General features: G+C 39.7%; 1 protein-coding gene across 4 annotated transcripts in view; it reads left to right on the plus strand.

Moving 5' to 3' along the window:
* CPS1 (carbamoyl-phosphate synthase 1) overlaps nucleotides 1-15,346 on the plus strand; it is a 136,862-nt gene that overhangs the window by 108,673 nt on the left and 12,843 nt on the right. For all 4 annotated transcript variants that reach the window (XM_046018352.1, XM_046018349.1, XM_046018351.1 and 1 more), the window contains exons 30-35: nucleotides 4,148-4,225; nucleotides 6,804-6,911; nucleotides 8,553-8,642; nucleotides 9,944-10,114; nucleotides 12,434-12,508; nucleotides 15,183-15,281. In XM_046018352.1, the coding sequence (XP_045874308.1) occupies nucleotides 4,148-4,225; nucleotides 6,804-6,911; nucleotides 8,553-8,642; nucleotides 9,944-10,114; nucleotides 12,434-12,508; nucleotides 15,183-15,281 (621 nt within the window). The remainder of the gene's footprint in view (nucleotides 1-4,147; nucleotides 4,226-6,803; nucleotides 6,912-8,552; nucleotides 8,643-9,943; nucleotides 10,115-12,433; nucleotides 12,509-15,182; nucleotides 15,282-15,346) is intronic.

Genomic DNA, 15,346 nt, shown 5'->3' on the forward strand with positions numbered 1-15,346 from the left:
CTTAGCTTCAAGGACTGCCTAGCCAATCTCATCATGTATCAGTGAGGGCTTTCCTGGTTTTTAATTCTCACACTTGGAGAGACTTTGGCTTAGTTAACCCTGCAATTTGAACAGTAAACCCCTTTGCTCACCTTTTGACTTTTTTTCATTTTGGTACATTCCATTTGTCAGTTAATAAAAATGTTTATAATTTTGTGGTGATTTCAACCACCTTCCTCCATTGCCCTCAGCTTTTACTTTCTCCCTTGGTATTACCTCAGTGTGATCCATTTAAGATTTACCCAGTGAAGTTATCGATCTGAAGACCTTGTACTGTAAAGGATGAAAGTAATGTTCTCCTTTTAAAAGCTTTCAAAAGCTTGTTGTTTTTTTTTTTTTTTTTTAAAGACAGAGAGAGAGCACAACTCATAGAGAAGAGTTTGATGTTAGGCAAGTGGAATTTGGAGGGAGCTAAAGAGTGAAGTCAGAGGCATTTCAAAGAGGAAGAAAGAGCTTGGACTGTTCCTGCTCATGAAGTCAGACATCCCTTCTGTATGGTGGTTGTTCCCCAGGACATTGGGTCAGTGAATAGAGTGGATAAGAGTAAAGGGTGAGAAAGGCAAAGAGTGTAAAAAAGAAAACCAAGCAGATTTTGAATTTACTTCTGTGTGAAAGTCAGATAGCTGAGGAGGGCATCCCCTCAGTGGGTCAGTTTTCATTAATGCGGACTGGAGCAAGACACTGTCTTCTCTATCTGACTTCCTGCCAAGGGATCGGGCATGCTCTCTGTTTGAAAAACCAATAGTTAGAACCAGCTGGTCTCGTGTAAATGAGGAAGCAGGTGCCCTCTCTTTTCTCCCTGGGACATTGTATCCCACAGGACCTCAACCCATCGAATAGTTTTAAAAATATTTTTTTCTGCTAGTATCTGGATAGAGCCCCTACTAGACCAAAGTTTTGTAATGATTGAGAACATTCTGATTCAAGTGTCCTCTTCAAAATACAGCAGAATCTGGAATACTCAGTTCAGTGAATCTAGAATAAAATCAGCCCCCATCAATCACTCATCTGTTTATGTCTTCATTCATGCTCAGCACCTGCTGTATTATGGCATTGTGCTCAGTATCAGGGGCTACACTCATACAAAGAGAGATACAGTCTCCTCTCACAGAGGACTCTCTTTACTAGGGACATCAGTCTTCAGATAATTACATGAAATATAGTGAGAGCACCGTGGTAAGAAAATACAGAATGAGGGTGAGTGTAAGTGTATTGGGGTCCATCCTTAAAGAAGGGTTTTTAAAATTAATTTAAAATTGTTGATTTAGAATTAACTGGTTGAAAAGTTTTCATCGTGGGTGTGAGTAGGAAGAAAGGGCAGCCCAGGTTCAGGTTCAAAGCTGAGGGAAAAAATGGAGTTTCTAGAAACTGATAAAGTATTTAGTATATGGCTAGGACACTCCATATGGTGGAAGAGTAGAAGAGTAGGCAGGGAATAGAGAAGAGAATCTTGTCAGTTATAATGAGTTTGGGGCCAGACTGCTTTCATGGAAAGGTTAGGGACTATTGCTATAGTTCAGGGTAGAGATGACAGCACCTTGGAGCAGGGTAATGATAGTGAAGATAAAAAAGAAATACAGGGGCGCCTGGGTGGCTCAGTGGGTTAAAGCCTCTACCTTCAGCTCAGGTCATGATCTCAGGGTCCTGGGATCGAGCCCCACATCAGGCGCTCTGCTCAGCAGAGAGCCTGTTTCCCCCTCTCTCTCCACCTGCCTCTCTGCCTACTTGTGATCTCTGTCAAATAAACAAATAAAATATTAAAAAAAAAATAAATTCATGTATTCTAGAATATTTAGAATGTTCAGTGAAGGCAATTAGTGAGTGAATGGAGGCAGAGGGTAAGAGAGTATCTGATAAAGGATGGCTCCTGAGCCACTACCTTGGACAATTAGATGGATGGTGGTACCATTCATTAAAATAGGGAACGTGAGAAGAAGAAATTTTAGAGAAAGAAATCATATATTTAATATCTGACCTTTTATGGAAGATGCCTATGAGAAACCCAAATGCAGATGCTTCAAAAGCAGTGGGTTATACAGATTTTAAATTGGGAATCAAGGTTTGGGTTAGTGATAGATATGTACATATAGTTTTGGAAATAAATAGCATATCATTTTAGAGTTTTGAGAAGGAGGCAATCACCAAGGCGAGAATACAGAGGAAGTGAAATAGCGAAGCCAGAGATGAGAGGGATACCAGCATTTAAGGGCTGAGTAAAGGAAAAGGAACCATGAGGGAGCCTGACAAAGAAACAGGAAAATGTAGTTTATGGATATCAAAGGTGGAAAGTATCTTAGGAAGGCCAACAATGTATAATGTTGCAGAAAGATTGACATTTATTAAGAGATTTTCTTTCTCAACATGGTAAGGACTTTTTCATATATTTGTCCAAATGTCCAGGATGGTCGATGCTGTCATTGCCCCACTCAGATCCCTTTATCTGTAGAAGCACCTGTCCCTAACTGTAGTGATAGCTGGTAATACTGACCAGCTGTACTTCTTCTCTGGGTAACTACTCTCAGTCAAATGGGAGCTTCTTCAACATGAAGGCAAGATACCTCACCTCAGCACCACCCTCAAAACACTGAACAGTGTTTACCTCACCTTTGCCTCATGGTGGGACTTAATCTGTGTTACAGTTCATCCTCCAGAGCCCCCTGTGGGGTAAAGCCAAATTCAGTTTCCACTGAGACTACAGACATACTAACCTTCTCCTGTTGTCCCATCCCGCTTTTCTAACTCCCTCCATAAATCACTTGAACAAGGATTCCTGTCTCAGGCTTGGCTAGGGAAGCTAATACAGCTGGTAATTTTTTTTTTTTAATCATGCTATTATCAAAATACAGGGAAAAATCCCATATAGGTCTCAACACAGCTCCAGTAGGCCTGCTGCAGTAAACACCAGATATTTAAAGAAGAGGGAACAGAGATGGAAAGGAATCTCTCCCTCCGCCCCTGCTTGGCTAATAAATACTTGCATGTCCAGTAGGCTTTTGAAGAAAAGGAAGTATGAAAAATTTCCTCATTTAATAGGAGAGACAATCTTCTTTATAGCATAAAACAATGATTCTTTTGAATTTTCCACAAAATTCCTTTCAACTTCAAGTGTTCTACTAAAGGAGATAAGATATATTAAATTTGACACATATGCATGAGATGAACTCCATGATGGTGGGCAAAGGGGTTTTGTGTTCAGAAGGAAGGGAGATGTTCGGAGAAGGCTTAGGGGAGGAGGTAGCTTTTGTGTCAGGTATTGAAGCATGAGTTGAGACTTGAAAGACACAGCTGAGGAGAGAAGGTGAGGTGCATTTGGTGGGGAGAGGCAAAAGCAGGGTCTGATAAGAAGGCAAGTGGTGTGTTGCTGGTGCCTGGGGCTTCGAGAAGAGATGCCTGAACCCTGGAGCTTGTCAGTCAACCTATCCATTTTGTCTGGAAAAAATGTCCCAGTGGAGGGCATCACTGCACTCTCATGAAGGAACTGAGAGTGGAGAGAACTTCAAGAAGGAAAAGGGTGTAAAACAGTGGAGAAAGGAAGAATGTTTTAAGATTAATAAAAAGAAATGCTGCAACTGCCGTGCTTTAGAAGTGGTATAAGGCATGTCAATTCCACGTAATGGATTCCATCTTGGACCTAACAAAACTGAAACAAAATGAGATTCTCTTCCTAATTTCTTTCACAGTCTCCTGGAGAGAACTGATTTAGGAAATTGCAGCACTTGGAAAAGACGAGTGTACAAAGAGAGAAAGAACTAGAACCAAGAAAAATACACAGTTATAAATAAAATAGAGAAATATTCATAACTCCCCCATTCGACCCTCTCCTTAGCCCCCTCTTTGCTGTCTCTCACTTAAAAGTCTGTATTTGAAATTTCAGCACTCATGTTCATTTGACCAAGGACTCACGGCTGAAGAAAGACCCTCTCCCTCACTGAAAGCAGAGAATGACATTGTTATTACCCAACAAATTGGCTAATGACTTTGTGTAGTGTGTTGAGCATTAAGGTCTTTGCAAGGATTACCCTGAGATTTACTTATGGTATGCAATTTTCACTTGACACTATACGCATGTCAGCTAAGGATTCTGCCCTTCTCTTTTCCTCAATGCCAGGAACACCCAGTGGTGCTGACAAAATTTATTGAGGGGGCCCGGGAAGTGGAAATGGATGCGGTTGGGAAAGACGGAAGAGTAAGTGCTTTATCCCCACCTCCTAGATCTCCGCCTTCCCCTCAGGTTTCTTCCTCCTGTCCCCACCCCCAACTTGGCAGTTTTGAAACAGATTAGAGGTCATGATTTCTACAAAACAGGTCTCTAAAAATAGTGGACGAGTGGCTCAGCCCCCAAATTTTCAGATTCACTGACAACTTAGTGGATGTGTCACGGGTATCATATATCCTGTGTTTCATACCGTTAGGATTTCTCTTTGATGATATTCAAAATTAATTATCATCCTGTACTCATCATTCTTTTTGAATAGATTTTTCTCTCTCAGTTTCTTTGGTCTGTGGGTTTCCTTTTATGTTTCAATGGGTATTATAAAAACATCCAATACTTTTCTTTCTGAAGTTCCTAATTGAATCCCTAGTTTTCCTCCTCTCTTGATTTCCCAGCCTCCACCTTTTTATTGCATTAATAAAGACAAAACTAAACAGAGTCAGGTGGATAAGGATAATAACATAAAATTAGCTTACCAGATCACATCTGTATTTCTAGTACAATGAATGCCTCCAACTTCAGTGAAAAATGAAAATGTGAAGAATGCTTTCCTTAGGTTTGCTAGTTGTACTAATAAGGCATTTATGATTTATCTTGATATATAGGAAGTAATGTTTTAGGGAGTCCATGTCATTTTATTTGCTTTAATGAAAAAAATTTTAAAAAACTGTCCTTCATTTTCTACTTTGTAGATACTTCAAAACACTATGGAAAATGTTAAATCTTTTTGACTTTTTGTTCTTGCAGATTAACGGTTCAAAGTAGGGTTGTTTAGCTATGTGTGTGTGTGTGTATATATATATATATACACACACATATATATACATACACATTTATACATATATGTGTGTGTATATATGTGTGTATATATGTATACACACATTTATATATATATATATTATATATATATATATATACACAGCAGTGATGATTTCTTACTACAGAATCGTGTAATCCTGAGTTTAAGCACCCTTAGAAATCATTTATTTCAACCCCATACCCCAAAGGATGAGAATTTTCTTTACAGCATCCCCAGAAAGGGGTCACTTATTTTCTGTTTAACAACTTTGGTTATAGAGAGCACAGAAAGTTGTCAGACTGAAAGATGTCATATGGACATCTCATTTATTCCTTCTTTTGAGCTAAAGTCTGCTTCCCTGGAAATTTTTCATTCCTGACCTTCTGGCCTTCAGAATTGTAGAGCATATGTTTAATCTTTCCTCCTTTTCAACGTTTTAAGTATTTGAGACTCAGGTATAAAATGAGAGCGACGTGATCATACCAATGTCAACGTGGAGAATGTAAGACGAGCCTGGAGACATTTGTGTTTTTTCAAATATAATGCTCGTCTGTTGGCCTGATTTGGCTCCAGCTTGCTAGGATATGCTCTTAATCTAAGCTTCTCTCAGACGTCAACCATTGCTTATCATCCTGGACTCCTTCTTTTGGAAATGTTCCAGGTTACTCACAATTTTTTTTAAATAGTCACACTCTGAAATGGAAATAGTACTTCAGCTACATTATGATTCTTTTCAGAGCTTGGTGAGAGTAGTGCCTCCCCATTTCTAGACACTAAACAAATCTGAATGCTTACTACGCACTAAATACCATGTCAGACACTATATATGCTTTCTCTCTTATCCTTATAAACGTTCTCTGAGACCGATACCATTGTTCGCACTGCCTTATCAGAAACCAAGGCTGAATAGATAAAGTACCTTGCCCAGGTCACAGAGCTCCTAAGTGACAGCGGGAGACTCAAACGTTACTCTGCTTTAAGTCATTTATAAATCTGATAAACAAATTATCTCTGTAATTTATTTAAGTCTTTTACAGTTACCCAATTATTCTCCCCGACTGTCAGCTTTATCACTTCCCAGAGACACACATGCTATTAACATTCAGGTTATGGTGACTGAGACCATAAACTTTGCAATGTGACAGATAAGGGCTTCAAATCTGACTTGCCATACAGCAGTCACATGTACTTGGGTTATTTCTTCTTATCTTGCCTTAGTTTCCTTACCTGTAAGAGAAGATAAGAATATTTTCTTCTTGCTTCCCCTTCTTTCTCAAATTTTAATTAAAAAACCTCTTGCTCTAGATCTTAAGTCTTCTTTCTGGTCCACCGAAGTCATACACGCACCTCGCTGGACAGTTACCTCTCCCATCTGTTCTAGTGTTTAAACCCTAACCTGAAGGAAAAGATAAAGATCCCTCCAGTGCCCCCCAAATGCTTCAGCTTCCTATTTGTTCTTAAGTCAACATGACTCAGTTCAGCTGTCATATTTTCCTGATTCCTACCCATTCGAATCAATGGAGGAGGGAGGTCAGACTGTCAGCTGCCCCAGGGGCAGTCTGCCACTCTACAGGGAGGAGGCGAGTCCATGCGTGTGGCTTTATGTGGTCTTCTCACCAGCAGACTCTACGGAGTAATTGGTCAATGCTCCAGGCATCTGTTAGATTGGGGTGGGGGGAGACAGGGTGGAGGGGCAGTAGCTTCACTGAAGTAGGTGCCTGACCACTCTTTCGAAAATCTTCTCTTGGCCAGGTGATCTCGCATGCCATTTCCGAACATGTGGAAGATGCGGGTGTCCACTCAGGAGATGCTACGCTGATGCTGCCCACACAAACTGTCAGCCAAGGAGCCATCGAAAAGGTTATGATTTATCAAGAAAAGTGGAAAGGGAAAAAGCAAAGATTAAGAAAAAATTTTTTTAACTAGGTAGCAATGTAGGACATGCCCCAGGTGAAATGCAGTTATGAGGGGAATTTTCCTGTTCTGAGTCTGCTGGGTATTGTAGAGAGAACGGTTTCCTTCCTGCCCTTTTGAGCCCATTTGGTTGTATGCTGGTTGTGTGCTGGTTCTTGAGCTTCAGTGTTAACAACCTGGGGAACTTGCTCATCTACAGATTGCTGGACTCCATCCCCAGTTTCTGATTCAGCAGTTGTGAGCAGGGCCCCAAGTTTGCATTTTTTAACGAGTCCCCAGCTGTTGTTGCTGTTGGTCTGGGGATCCCATTTGGAGAACACTGCTGCAGATGATTCCCATGTTTGAGAGCCACTTAGGTGAGCAGCATATAAAGCTGAGCTTCTCAATTAGAAGCAGGTATGCAGCAGTCACATAGGAACATTCTGGAACCTTTGTTTTCACTGTCCACCCTTACCCTCATCTCATACCAGCACTTTCTGATAGGTCTCTTTCAACCTCTCCTTTGGAACCATTGCTTTAAAGACCTTCCCAAGAATGATGCTTCAGTGCTCAGTACACTCTGCTAGGCAGTCTTAGAGACTATCATCTGAAATAATTCATGTGGATGTTCCTTTACTCTTTAGGTATGTTAGGTCAGGCTTGGCTTTTTCAGTGAGGCTTACCCATAACCCTGCCATCCAAATCTAGGTAGGCCTGCCTGGCTGTACACTGGGCTGGATTCTGAAGGTGTCACCTGGTGCTCAATAGGAAGGCAACAGGATATATTGTAACATCCGCTACCTAAGAGAACATCATTGCTAGATTTCAAGTGTGCTTTAGTTGATCATGTCAGCATAAATGACCTCAAGAACTCAGATTTTTTGGAATCTCTGAGTTTGATATGCCATGGATTCTACTCCCTTTTATAACTAATTAAGTTGCTGAGTCCCTCTTGTAAAAGTAATGAACAAGGAGCTCTTGTTTCTTGCTATCAGCAGCCCCTCGTTGCACGGGTACCATCTGGCTCTGGTTGGATGTAGGGATTTGTTTATGTGACATGCAGAGCTTCCCGGCAAGGAGACGTCATTTCTTTCTGACTGTATCTACTCAGGTAGAGTCCAAGGCAGCAGAAAAACACAGCAAAGAAGTCTCTCTGGTCTCTTTGCAGTGCCTTGTAATTTCAGGGCTTGCTCCTCTCAGCAGGTACGTTGTGAGACTGATAGGAAGTTTGGACTGCGGTTTCTGGGGCTGATGCAACTGGACTGACAGAATTCCATTTAGCCCTCAGAGTAAAACCACAGTATACAATGGTGGGTAGATAGGGACATTTGGCAGAAAGATAATTTTGTCAAGCTATTTGTTCTTTTTCTTGCTAGTTGGTTACGGACATTTAGTATGTATTATTATTTTGTTGATAGATGCCTGTTAGTGGCTGCTATTATCATTATTATTAGTAGTAGTATTGCCATTATGACTGTTATTATTATTAGTGGAGGTGTAGCTCTCTGTCAGAAGAAATTTTAAAAAAATCTATGTTTGAGGTGTTTTCTTTGTGTTTTGTAACCAAGCTATACTCTTTAGCACGATGCCATTGTCCTTTCGATCTAGGTGAAGGATGCTACCCGAAAGATTGCCAAGGCTTTTGCCATCTCTGGCCCATTCAACGTCCAGTTTCTCGTCAAAGGCAACGATGTCTTGGTAAGAAATGCCGAGGTGCCTGAGAGGACACCAAGCTGTGTTAGGTTATGTTGGTTTGTGCCCCCCCGGTGGTCTCCTCTGTGTGCGCAGATGGAGCAGGTGAGATTCCTGCAGCTGTTCCTGTCTGAGTGTGGGTCGTTGCACAGCACAGAACGCCTGCCCTGCTGGAAGGCAGAGGCCTTTGGTGGCACTGATATGTCAGTCACCGTTATGGGAAGCACTCTGACCCACTGGAAAGAGGATTGCTATCTGCCATCTGCACTACAGAAAGATGGACACAGTGATTATCTGAATATGTTGAACAGTCACAAATTGTATACACTGAAGTCTCAGATACTATTGATGTACAAAAAACGTTAAATCAACTAGACTAGTCTTAAGTAGTCTATTCAATGTAACCAGTCAGTAACCAGAATTGGTTCAGCAGCATCTACTATGTGAAATCAGATGGTGGCCATAAAGATGGATAAGTCACAGCCTTTGCTTTCAAAGATATTCAGTTTGGCGAGGACTGGGAGGACTTTGTAGACAACCATAGCATAAGTTAGAATATAATAGCTGCTGGAAGGAATGTACAAATACATGGTACTGAAGTCATAGACAGAGAGCATATCTACGTGTGTGTGTGAGTGTGTGTGTGTGTGTATGTCCATGCGTGTGTGTGGCTGAGCATGTGTTTGAGTCTCATACCTGGTTTGGGCTGGATTTCAAGGGAGATTTTTTTATTTTAAGTGGATCTTAAAGAATGGCTGGAATTCTGACAAACAAAAGAAGGTAGAGAGGACATTATAAATAGAACATCTAAGAACATTTGGCACATTTTAGGAGATAGCAACTAGCTCAGTTTAGCAAGATCATTTTTCTAGGGAAATAGTGCAAGGCAAACTTGGAAAGTAAAATTGGGTTCAGCGAAATGGTACAAGATAACATAGAGAGATATATTGAGGCAAGAGAATAGAAAGCATTCAAGGACCAGACTTCCATCCGATGGCCAGTGGAAACCCAGTGAAGGCTTTTCAGTAGGGACATGGCATTATCTGGGTTCTGCATTAAAATCTATCAGCAGTGTGTGGAGATGAAGTTGTGGAAAGTGGATGGAAGAAAGTCAGAATTCAAAGATACTAACTAAAAGGAAACTGGCTAGCCAAAGTGCAAGCAGTGGGGAGAAAAGGAAGAATCTGGCAAAAAAGAGCCAGCCCCAGTGAAAAACAGAACCCAGGTGACAGGGAGAATGTTAGTATGTTGTTACTGGATCTCACCATCATTTCTCGTTTTTTGAATTTTGTTATCTGTCTCTCCAGGTGATTGAGTGTAACCTGAGAGCCTCTCGATCCTTCCCCTTTGTTTCCAAGACACTGGGGGTAGACTTCATTGATGTGGCCACCAAGGTGATGATTGGAGAGAGCATTGATGAGAAACCTCTTCCCACATTGGACCATCCCATAATTCCTGCTGATTATGTTGCAATTAAGGTAACATTTTAAAAAAATCTATCAGTCATTTTTTTAAGTTTCAAGAAATTAAAGGAACACTTTTTCATCAAAAATAATTTTGAAGGATGCCTGGCTGGGTCAGTCAGTAGGAGAGCATGCGACTTCATCTGGGGTCATGACTTCGAGCCCCACAGTGGGGGCTTACTTTTAAAAAAATTTTTTTTAAATTAAAAAAAAATAATTCTGATACTTCATGAACTTTCTAACTAAAGTGCTGGACGGGGGATTTATGCTGTTTCCTTTGAATATATACACAGGCAACTTTATGTCAATTTTTATCCATTTCAAAAATAATAAAAAAATCATTTAGAATTACATAACCTCAAAACCAACTAGCTGACTGAATTATAAACTATGATACTGCAATTGATACACAGTGGTGTTGGTTTGGTTGGTAAACAGAAATTCTGGACATATTTTGTTAGGATAAGGCTTGAATTGTGTCCCTTTGGAATTATGCCAAGACTTCAGGAATACATGGGTCTTGTAAAAAGTGTTACCTTGTGCTGTTGGTTAAATTCTAACTACCTTGGCCACCTTGCTTAGTTCCTATTTTCTTCAGCAGCACAATTTTTCCTCTTGAAAGGCTGAAATAGCCGTTGCTATTCACGGTGGTGCCACAAAGGAAATGAAATTGATGGCACCTCTGTGAAGATTGACCAGGAATGTTTAAGATTTGCTCACTAATTTCCAATATAGATGTATATTTCTAATAATGCTTTAATAATAAAACCATTGAGCTCCTCTAGCTGCCTCAGCACACCAAGGCACAGAGTATTTATAATTATGACTTTACTTCATTAATCAAGTATGAGGATTAGTGAGATACTATATAAATATATTTGAATGTCTTAGAAAAAGCACAAGATGGAATCAATTTATATCATGTGATATATTTATATGACATTTACATATTTTGGATGCGTTCAAAAGATTTCCATTCCTATATGTCCTAGTGACCTCAGTCATAACTGTGTTACAGCTGAGACTCTGACTTCTGACTTTTATAGTGGAAGCTTTAAGTTGAAGCTATAAATTAAAAAAAAATTATTAATCTTATTTAGCTTAATCATTTAGGATAACTTGGATTTTACAGTACATTGATATGGAATGTCACTTGTTATATTGGCGAAGGGTGGCACTTTATTCCTGGAGACTATGACACAACGTAAATTGTTAAAGCTTTCAGTGAGAATTATACGTAGGTAAAAAAAAATACAGAGGATTTCTTTGTTAGAGACCAATAAGTAGAAGGCCCTGAAAAATATTTTCCACTGGAAATTCTATAGATACATTTAAAATTCATGTTTCTGAACTCATAGACACAGAAATATGCATACACATATGTGTATGAAACAATATCCAGATAAAAACAGTATTGAAGGACAGATATGCCTTTTTCAAAATGTACGGTATCTTCCAGTTACTTCTTTCCTAGTTATCATTGTATATGAATCTTGACTTTAAAAATGAATGGCTTCTTTATAGTCAGTCTTAATACAGGCCTAGGGAGGTGGATGGACGTCCACAGATGAGAGCCCAGAAAAGTGAGAGTAGAGAAATATATAACTTGACTAAGGATGACCTTGTGAAGTGACCCCAAGCTAGAATCCCAGTATAACTTGGAAGGGTACCAGAATCGAAGGGTCCACACTAGAAATACGGATAGATGCAAGAAACCAGGACTTGGTTCCTCATGAACTGCACCGATAAAATAAATGAAGAAGAAACACTCTTATCTATGTTCTAGTTCACATGAAAGTTCTGGGCAGAAGTGTGCCCAAGCAGAATGTTTTTCAAAGCTTTTTAAGAGGTGTCAACAACAGTTTAATGTCTCAGAAGTCAGCTTACAGACAGACATTTCTGGCATGGTTGCCTGTTGCAAGTTCAAATGATCAGAAAAAGAAGAGGAATGTTTCCAAAGCCTACCAAGAAAAAAATGTGTTTGAACTCTGTGCTTGGGGAGACCAATGCCCAGTAGACTTTGTTTGAAATCACTCCAATAAGAATATGTGTAGGCCAGATTAGAAACACTGGACTAGACTGGTCACAGGGGCCCTATTTACAGAAATAATTTGTGATTATTTAACCCAAGCTTTTGGCCAAGAGCTCAAGAAATTCTTGGAACAGAATTTTAAAGCTATTTTTCAAGTCAGATGCTTAGACCAAAGAGATTTTTTATGTGTCTACCATAGCCCAAATGAAACCTGTGAGAGACGGTTCACAAAATATATTTATCCTCTCTTATTCCTTTTATACCTTTCTCTCACATATTTTCCTCCCCATTACTTCTGACAGGCTCCAATGTTTTCCTGGCCCCGGTTGAGGGATGCCGACCCCATTCTGCGATGTGAGATGGCTTCCACTGGAGAGGTAACTGGTTAATGATCCATGAGTGCTTTCATTAAATCTACTTTGAAATCTATGGTTTTATGAGCTGAGTATAATACAGTAAGTAAGTTATTAAGTATAAAGGGGGACACAAACTTCTGTTATCAGAGTAAGTCTGAAAGGGCTGAAGAATTTTGAACTAAAGAAAAGTCTTGTACTTTTGTGGACCAGAGTCTAAATTTTCACACATATTTAATGCATGAATCTAATGTATGTGTTCCTAATTCATGTCCACATCACACATTGAGAACAGCTTCCAAAATATTTCTTTACATGTCTAAGTAAATATCTCCTGGGTCTTTCTGCTTTATTTTAAGTTTTCATTTCAAGGTCTCTCTGTAACAGCACTTCCCACCCCTACCTCCCTCAGCGTCTTGCTACTATGAAATTAAATCATTGGGTTTTTACTAGCAATATGTCGGATGACTGTACAGCACTAGAAAGATTGCAGACCTAAACATTGTGGAATCTGCAGATAAATACAAAAATCTCAAAAAAAAACTTGCAAAGCAACGTGAATCTCCTGGGGATTATCTAAAACCTATAATGGGATTGGCCACTGGATGTCCCTCTTCACTTGTGTTGGAACTCTTGTCCGCCGAAGGATTCTTTAAGAACGTGAACTGTGTTTCTTGTAGAGAACTGTCAGATTCTAGAAAGTTCCCTACATGTCAGTGTCAGGACATTTTATGAATCACCCAGCCCTTGACAGACTTACTAGATACAACCTTCAGATTCTCATCAGTGCACATCAGAGTGGCAACATCAGACTGTGAGGCATTCTAGTTTCCTCTTGCTATTAAGGAACACCCGAAAGGGGAAAATATTTAATTACAATAAATATGTGATGTCTTATGTGGTTGCCTGGTTACAAGCAACATCTGTGCTGAGAGGTGAAGTGAGACAGGAAGGCAGGCAGTGAGGAATAAATGGCTATCTTGTTTGTGTTTAGACTGGTGATTGCCTTCTCTTAGCTCCTTTGCTGCTGCTTTTAATTGACTAGGTGAGAAAACCTATCTTTAAAACGAGGGGCCTACATTGCAGTTCTCTGCTGTTTAAGGAGATGCTTTTCAGGCTCATCTGGATCCCAGGGTCACTTGGTAGCAGCGCTGTTTTCAGCAGATCCAGGGTTCAGATCCGGGAGAGATTGGCTTTCCATTGTGCTGTTTTCTCTAGTATGGCAAACTTATTTTCACTGCCTATGTCCATTCTGCCTCCAGACATACATTATTGGAGTTGTTGAAATATGAAAGTATGAAAGAATTAGAAGCTCAGCTCACCTTCGTTGTGCTCTATTTCAGAAGTATAGAGTTAATTCTTCTTCTATTATTAGAGTCATACTTCCAGGTGTCACTGAGTGGGATGTTACAAGGGCTATTTCATAACTAAGATCAGAATAATAATTCTAACTTATGTGAAATCTCAGTTATGCTTTGAAGAGACATTTTCAGGGTTCAGATGGCTTGTTGTGGGAATCACTAAACCTTTACCTCTTGATCTAAGGGCTGTTTTATTTTTTTTTAGTGGCAAGGTGGGTATGTTAGACCTGAGCTTACTTGAATATCTGACTGTTTTCTGTGTGTGTGTGTGGTTTTTTTTTTGTTTTTTTTGTAGAAAACTGTTGAAACCTTTTGTGTGTTGTTCTATCTGCTTTTATGATGGGATTGCCTGGGCCTGTCAGTAGAATTTGAGTTTCATTAACTGAGGTTAATATTACTGAGGCTAGTTGACCATTAATTGACCAAAGAAAGAGTTTGCTGAAAAGTAGCGTGTACTTGTGGTTGGCTGAAGGTCATAGTCGTGAGAACATCCTTTTCACAATAAGGGAGCCATTCGCTTCAAGAATGATTTAGCCATCAGTGTTATTTACTATAATGGTGGTTCTGTACCTGTGCCAAATGATGATATGCATGGCAGAATCTATTCCCATCATGCTCAAATATACCACTTGTTCTATGGTTATGGGGGCCATTTGACTTGGAGTTATCTAATAGCACAATTATCCTTGCTGAAACTTCTATGTATCCCAAACATTATATGTTAGTTTGGAATGGTTTTTATTTTATTTATTTATTTATTGACATATGGCTGTGCTATTCAGAACTAGTCTAAACAGGGCATTTTGGTTCATTTTATGAAAATGATTTTAAATTGAGATTTTCATGGATTTATTGAATTTCTCAAAAAGCTTTCTTATAAGCTGTACAAAATGCCTCCCAACCAATTGGTCAGCAGTTATGCATGTGTGCTACTGACCCATGAATTCACGCACAGTGGCATCGCGTACGTGACATATACTATTATTTAAACATTAAGTCATATTAACATTTGGTAACTTACCACATTATGGACCAGAAGCCGTGATTTGTATCCAAATAACTCACAGTAGAATCCAGTTATGTGGCTCCATGGAGTGTTGTTGGGTAGGGAAAGAATTGCTTATTCATTCATTATGCTTAATTAAAAACATAAGATACATCTGCCCTGGCCGGCTTTGTTAATCCCTGGATTCAGACTGCATGGTCTTTGGGCAACTCAATAAAATCTAGCAAAGGGGTCTATGAGTAAAGTGCTTTGATTTGTATTTGTTTATCAGTAAGAGCTGTTGACTAGGGTTTGCTTCTTCTTATTTTACATTTTAATTTATTCTAAACAGGTGGCTTGCTTTGGTGAAGGTATTCACACAGCTTTCCTAAAGGCAATGCTTTCCACAGGGTTTAAGATACCCCAAAAGGGCATCCTGATTGGAATCCAGGTAAGTGGTGTGTGGTTGCGTGCATGCCCCTGGGCACATGCTACAAGTGGCTGAGAAAGGACCTG

The sequence above is a fragment of the Meles meles genome, chromosome 9 (genome assembly GCF_922984935.1).
Source record: "Meles meles chromosome 9, mMelMel3.1 paternal haplotype, whole genome shotgun sequence".
In the NCBI taxonomy this organism is placed as follows: domain Eukaryota; kingdom Metazoa; phylum Chordata; class Mammalia; order Carnivora; family Mustelidae; genus Meles; species Meles meles.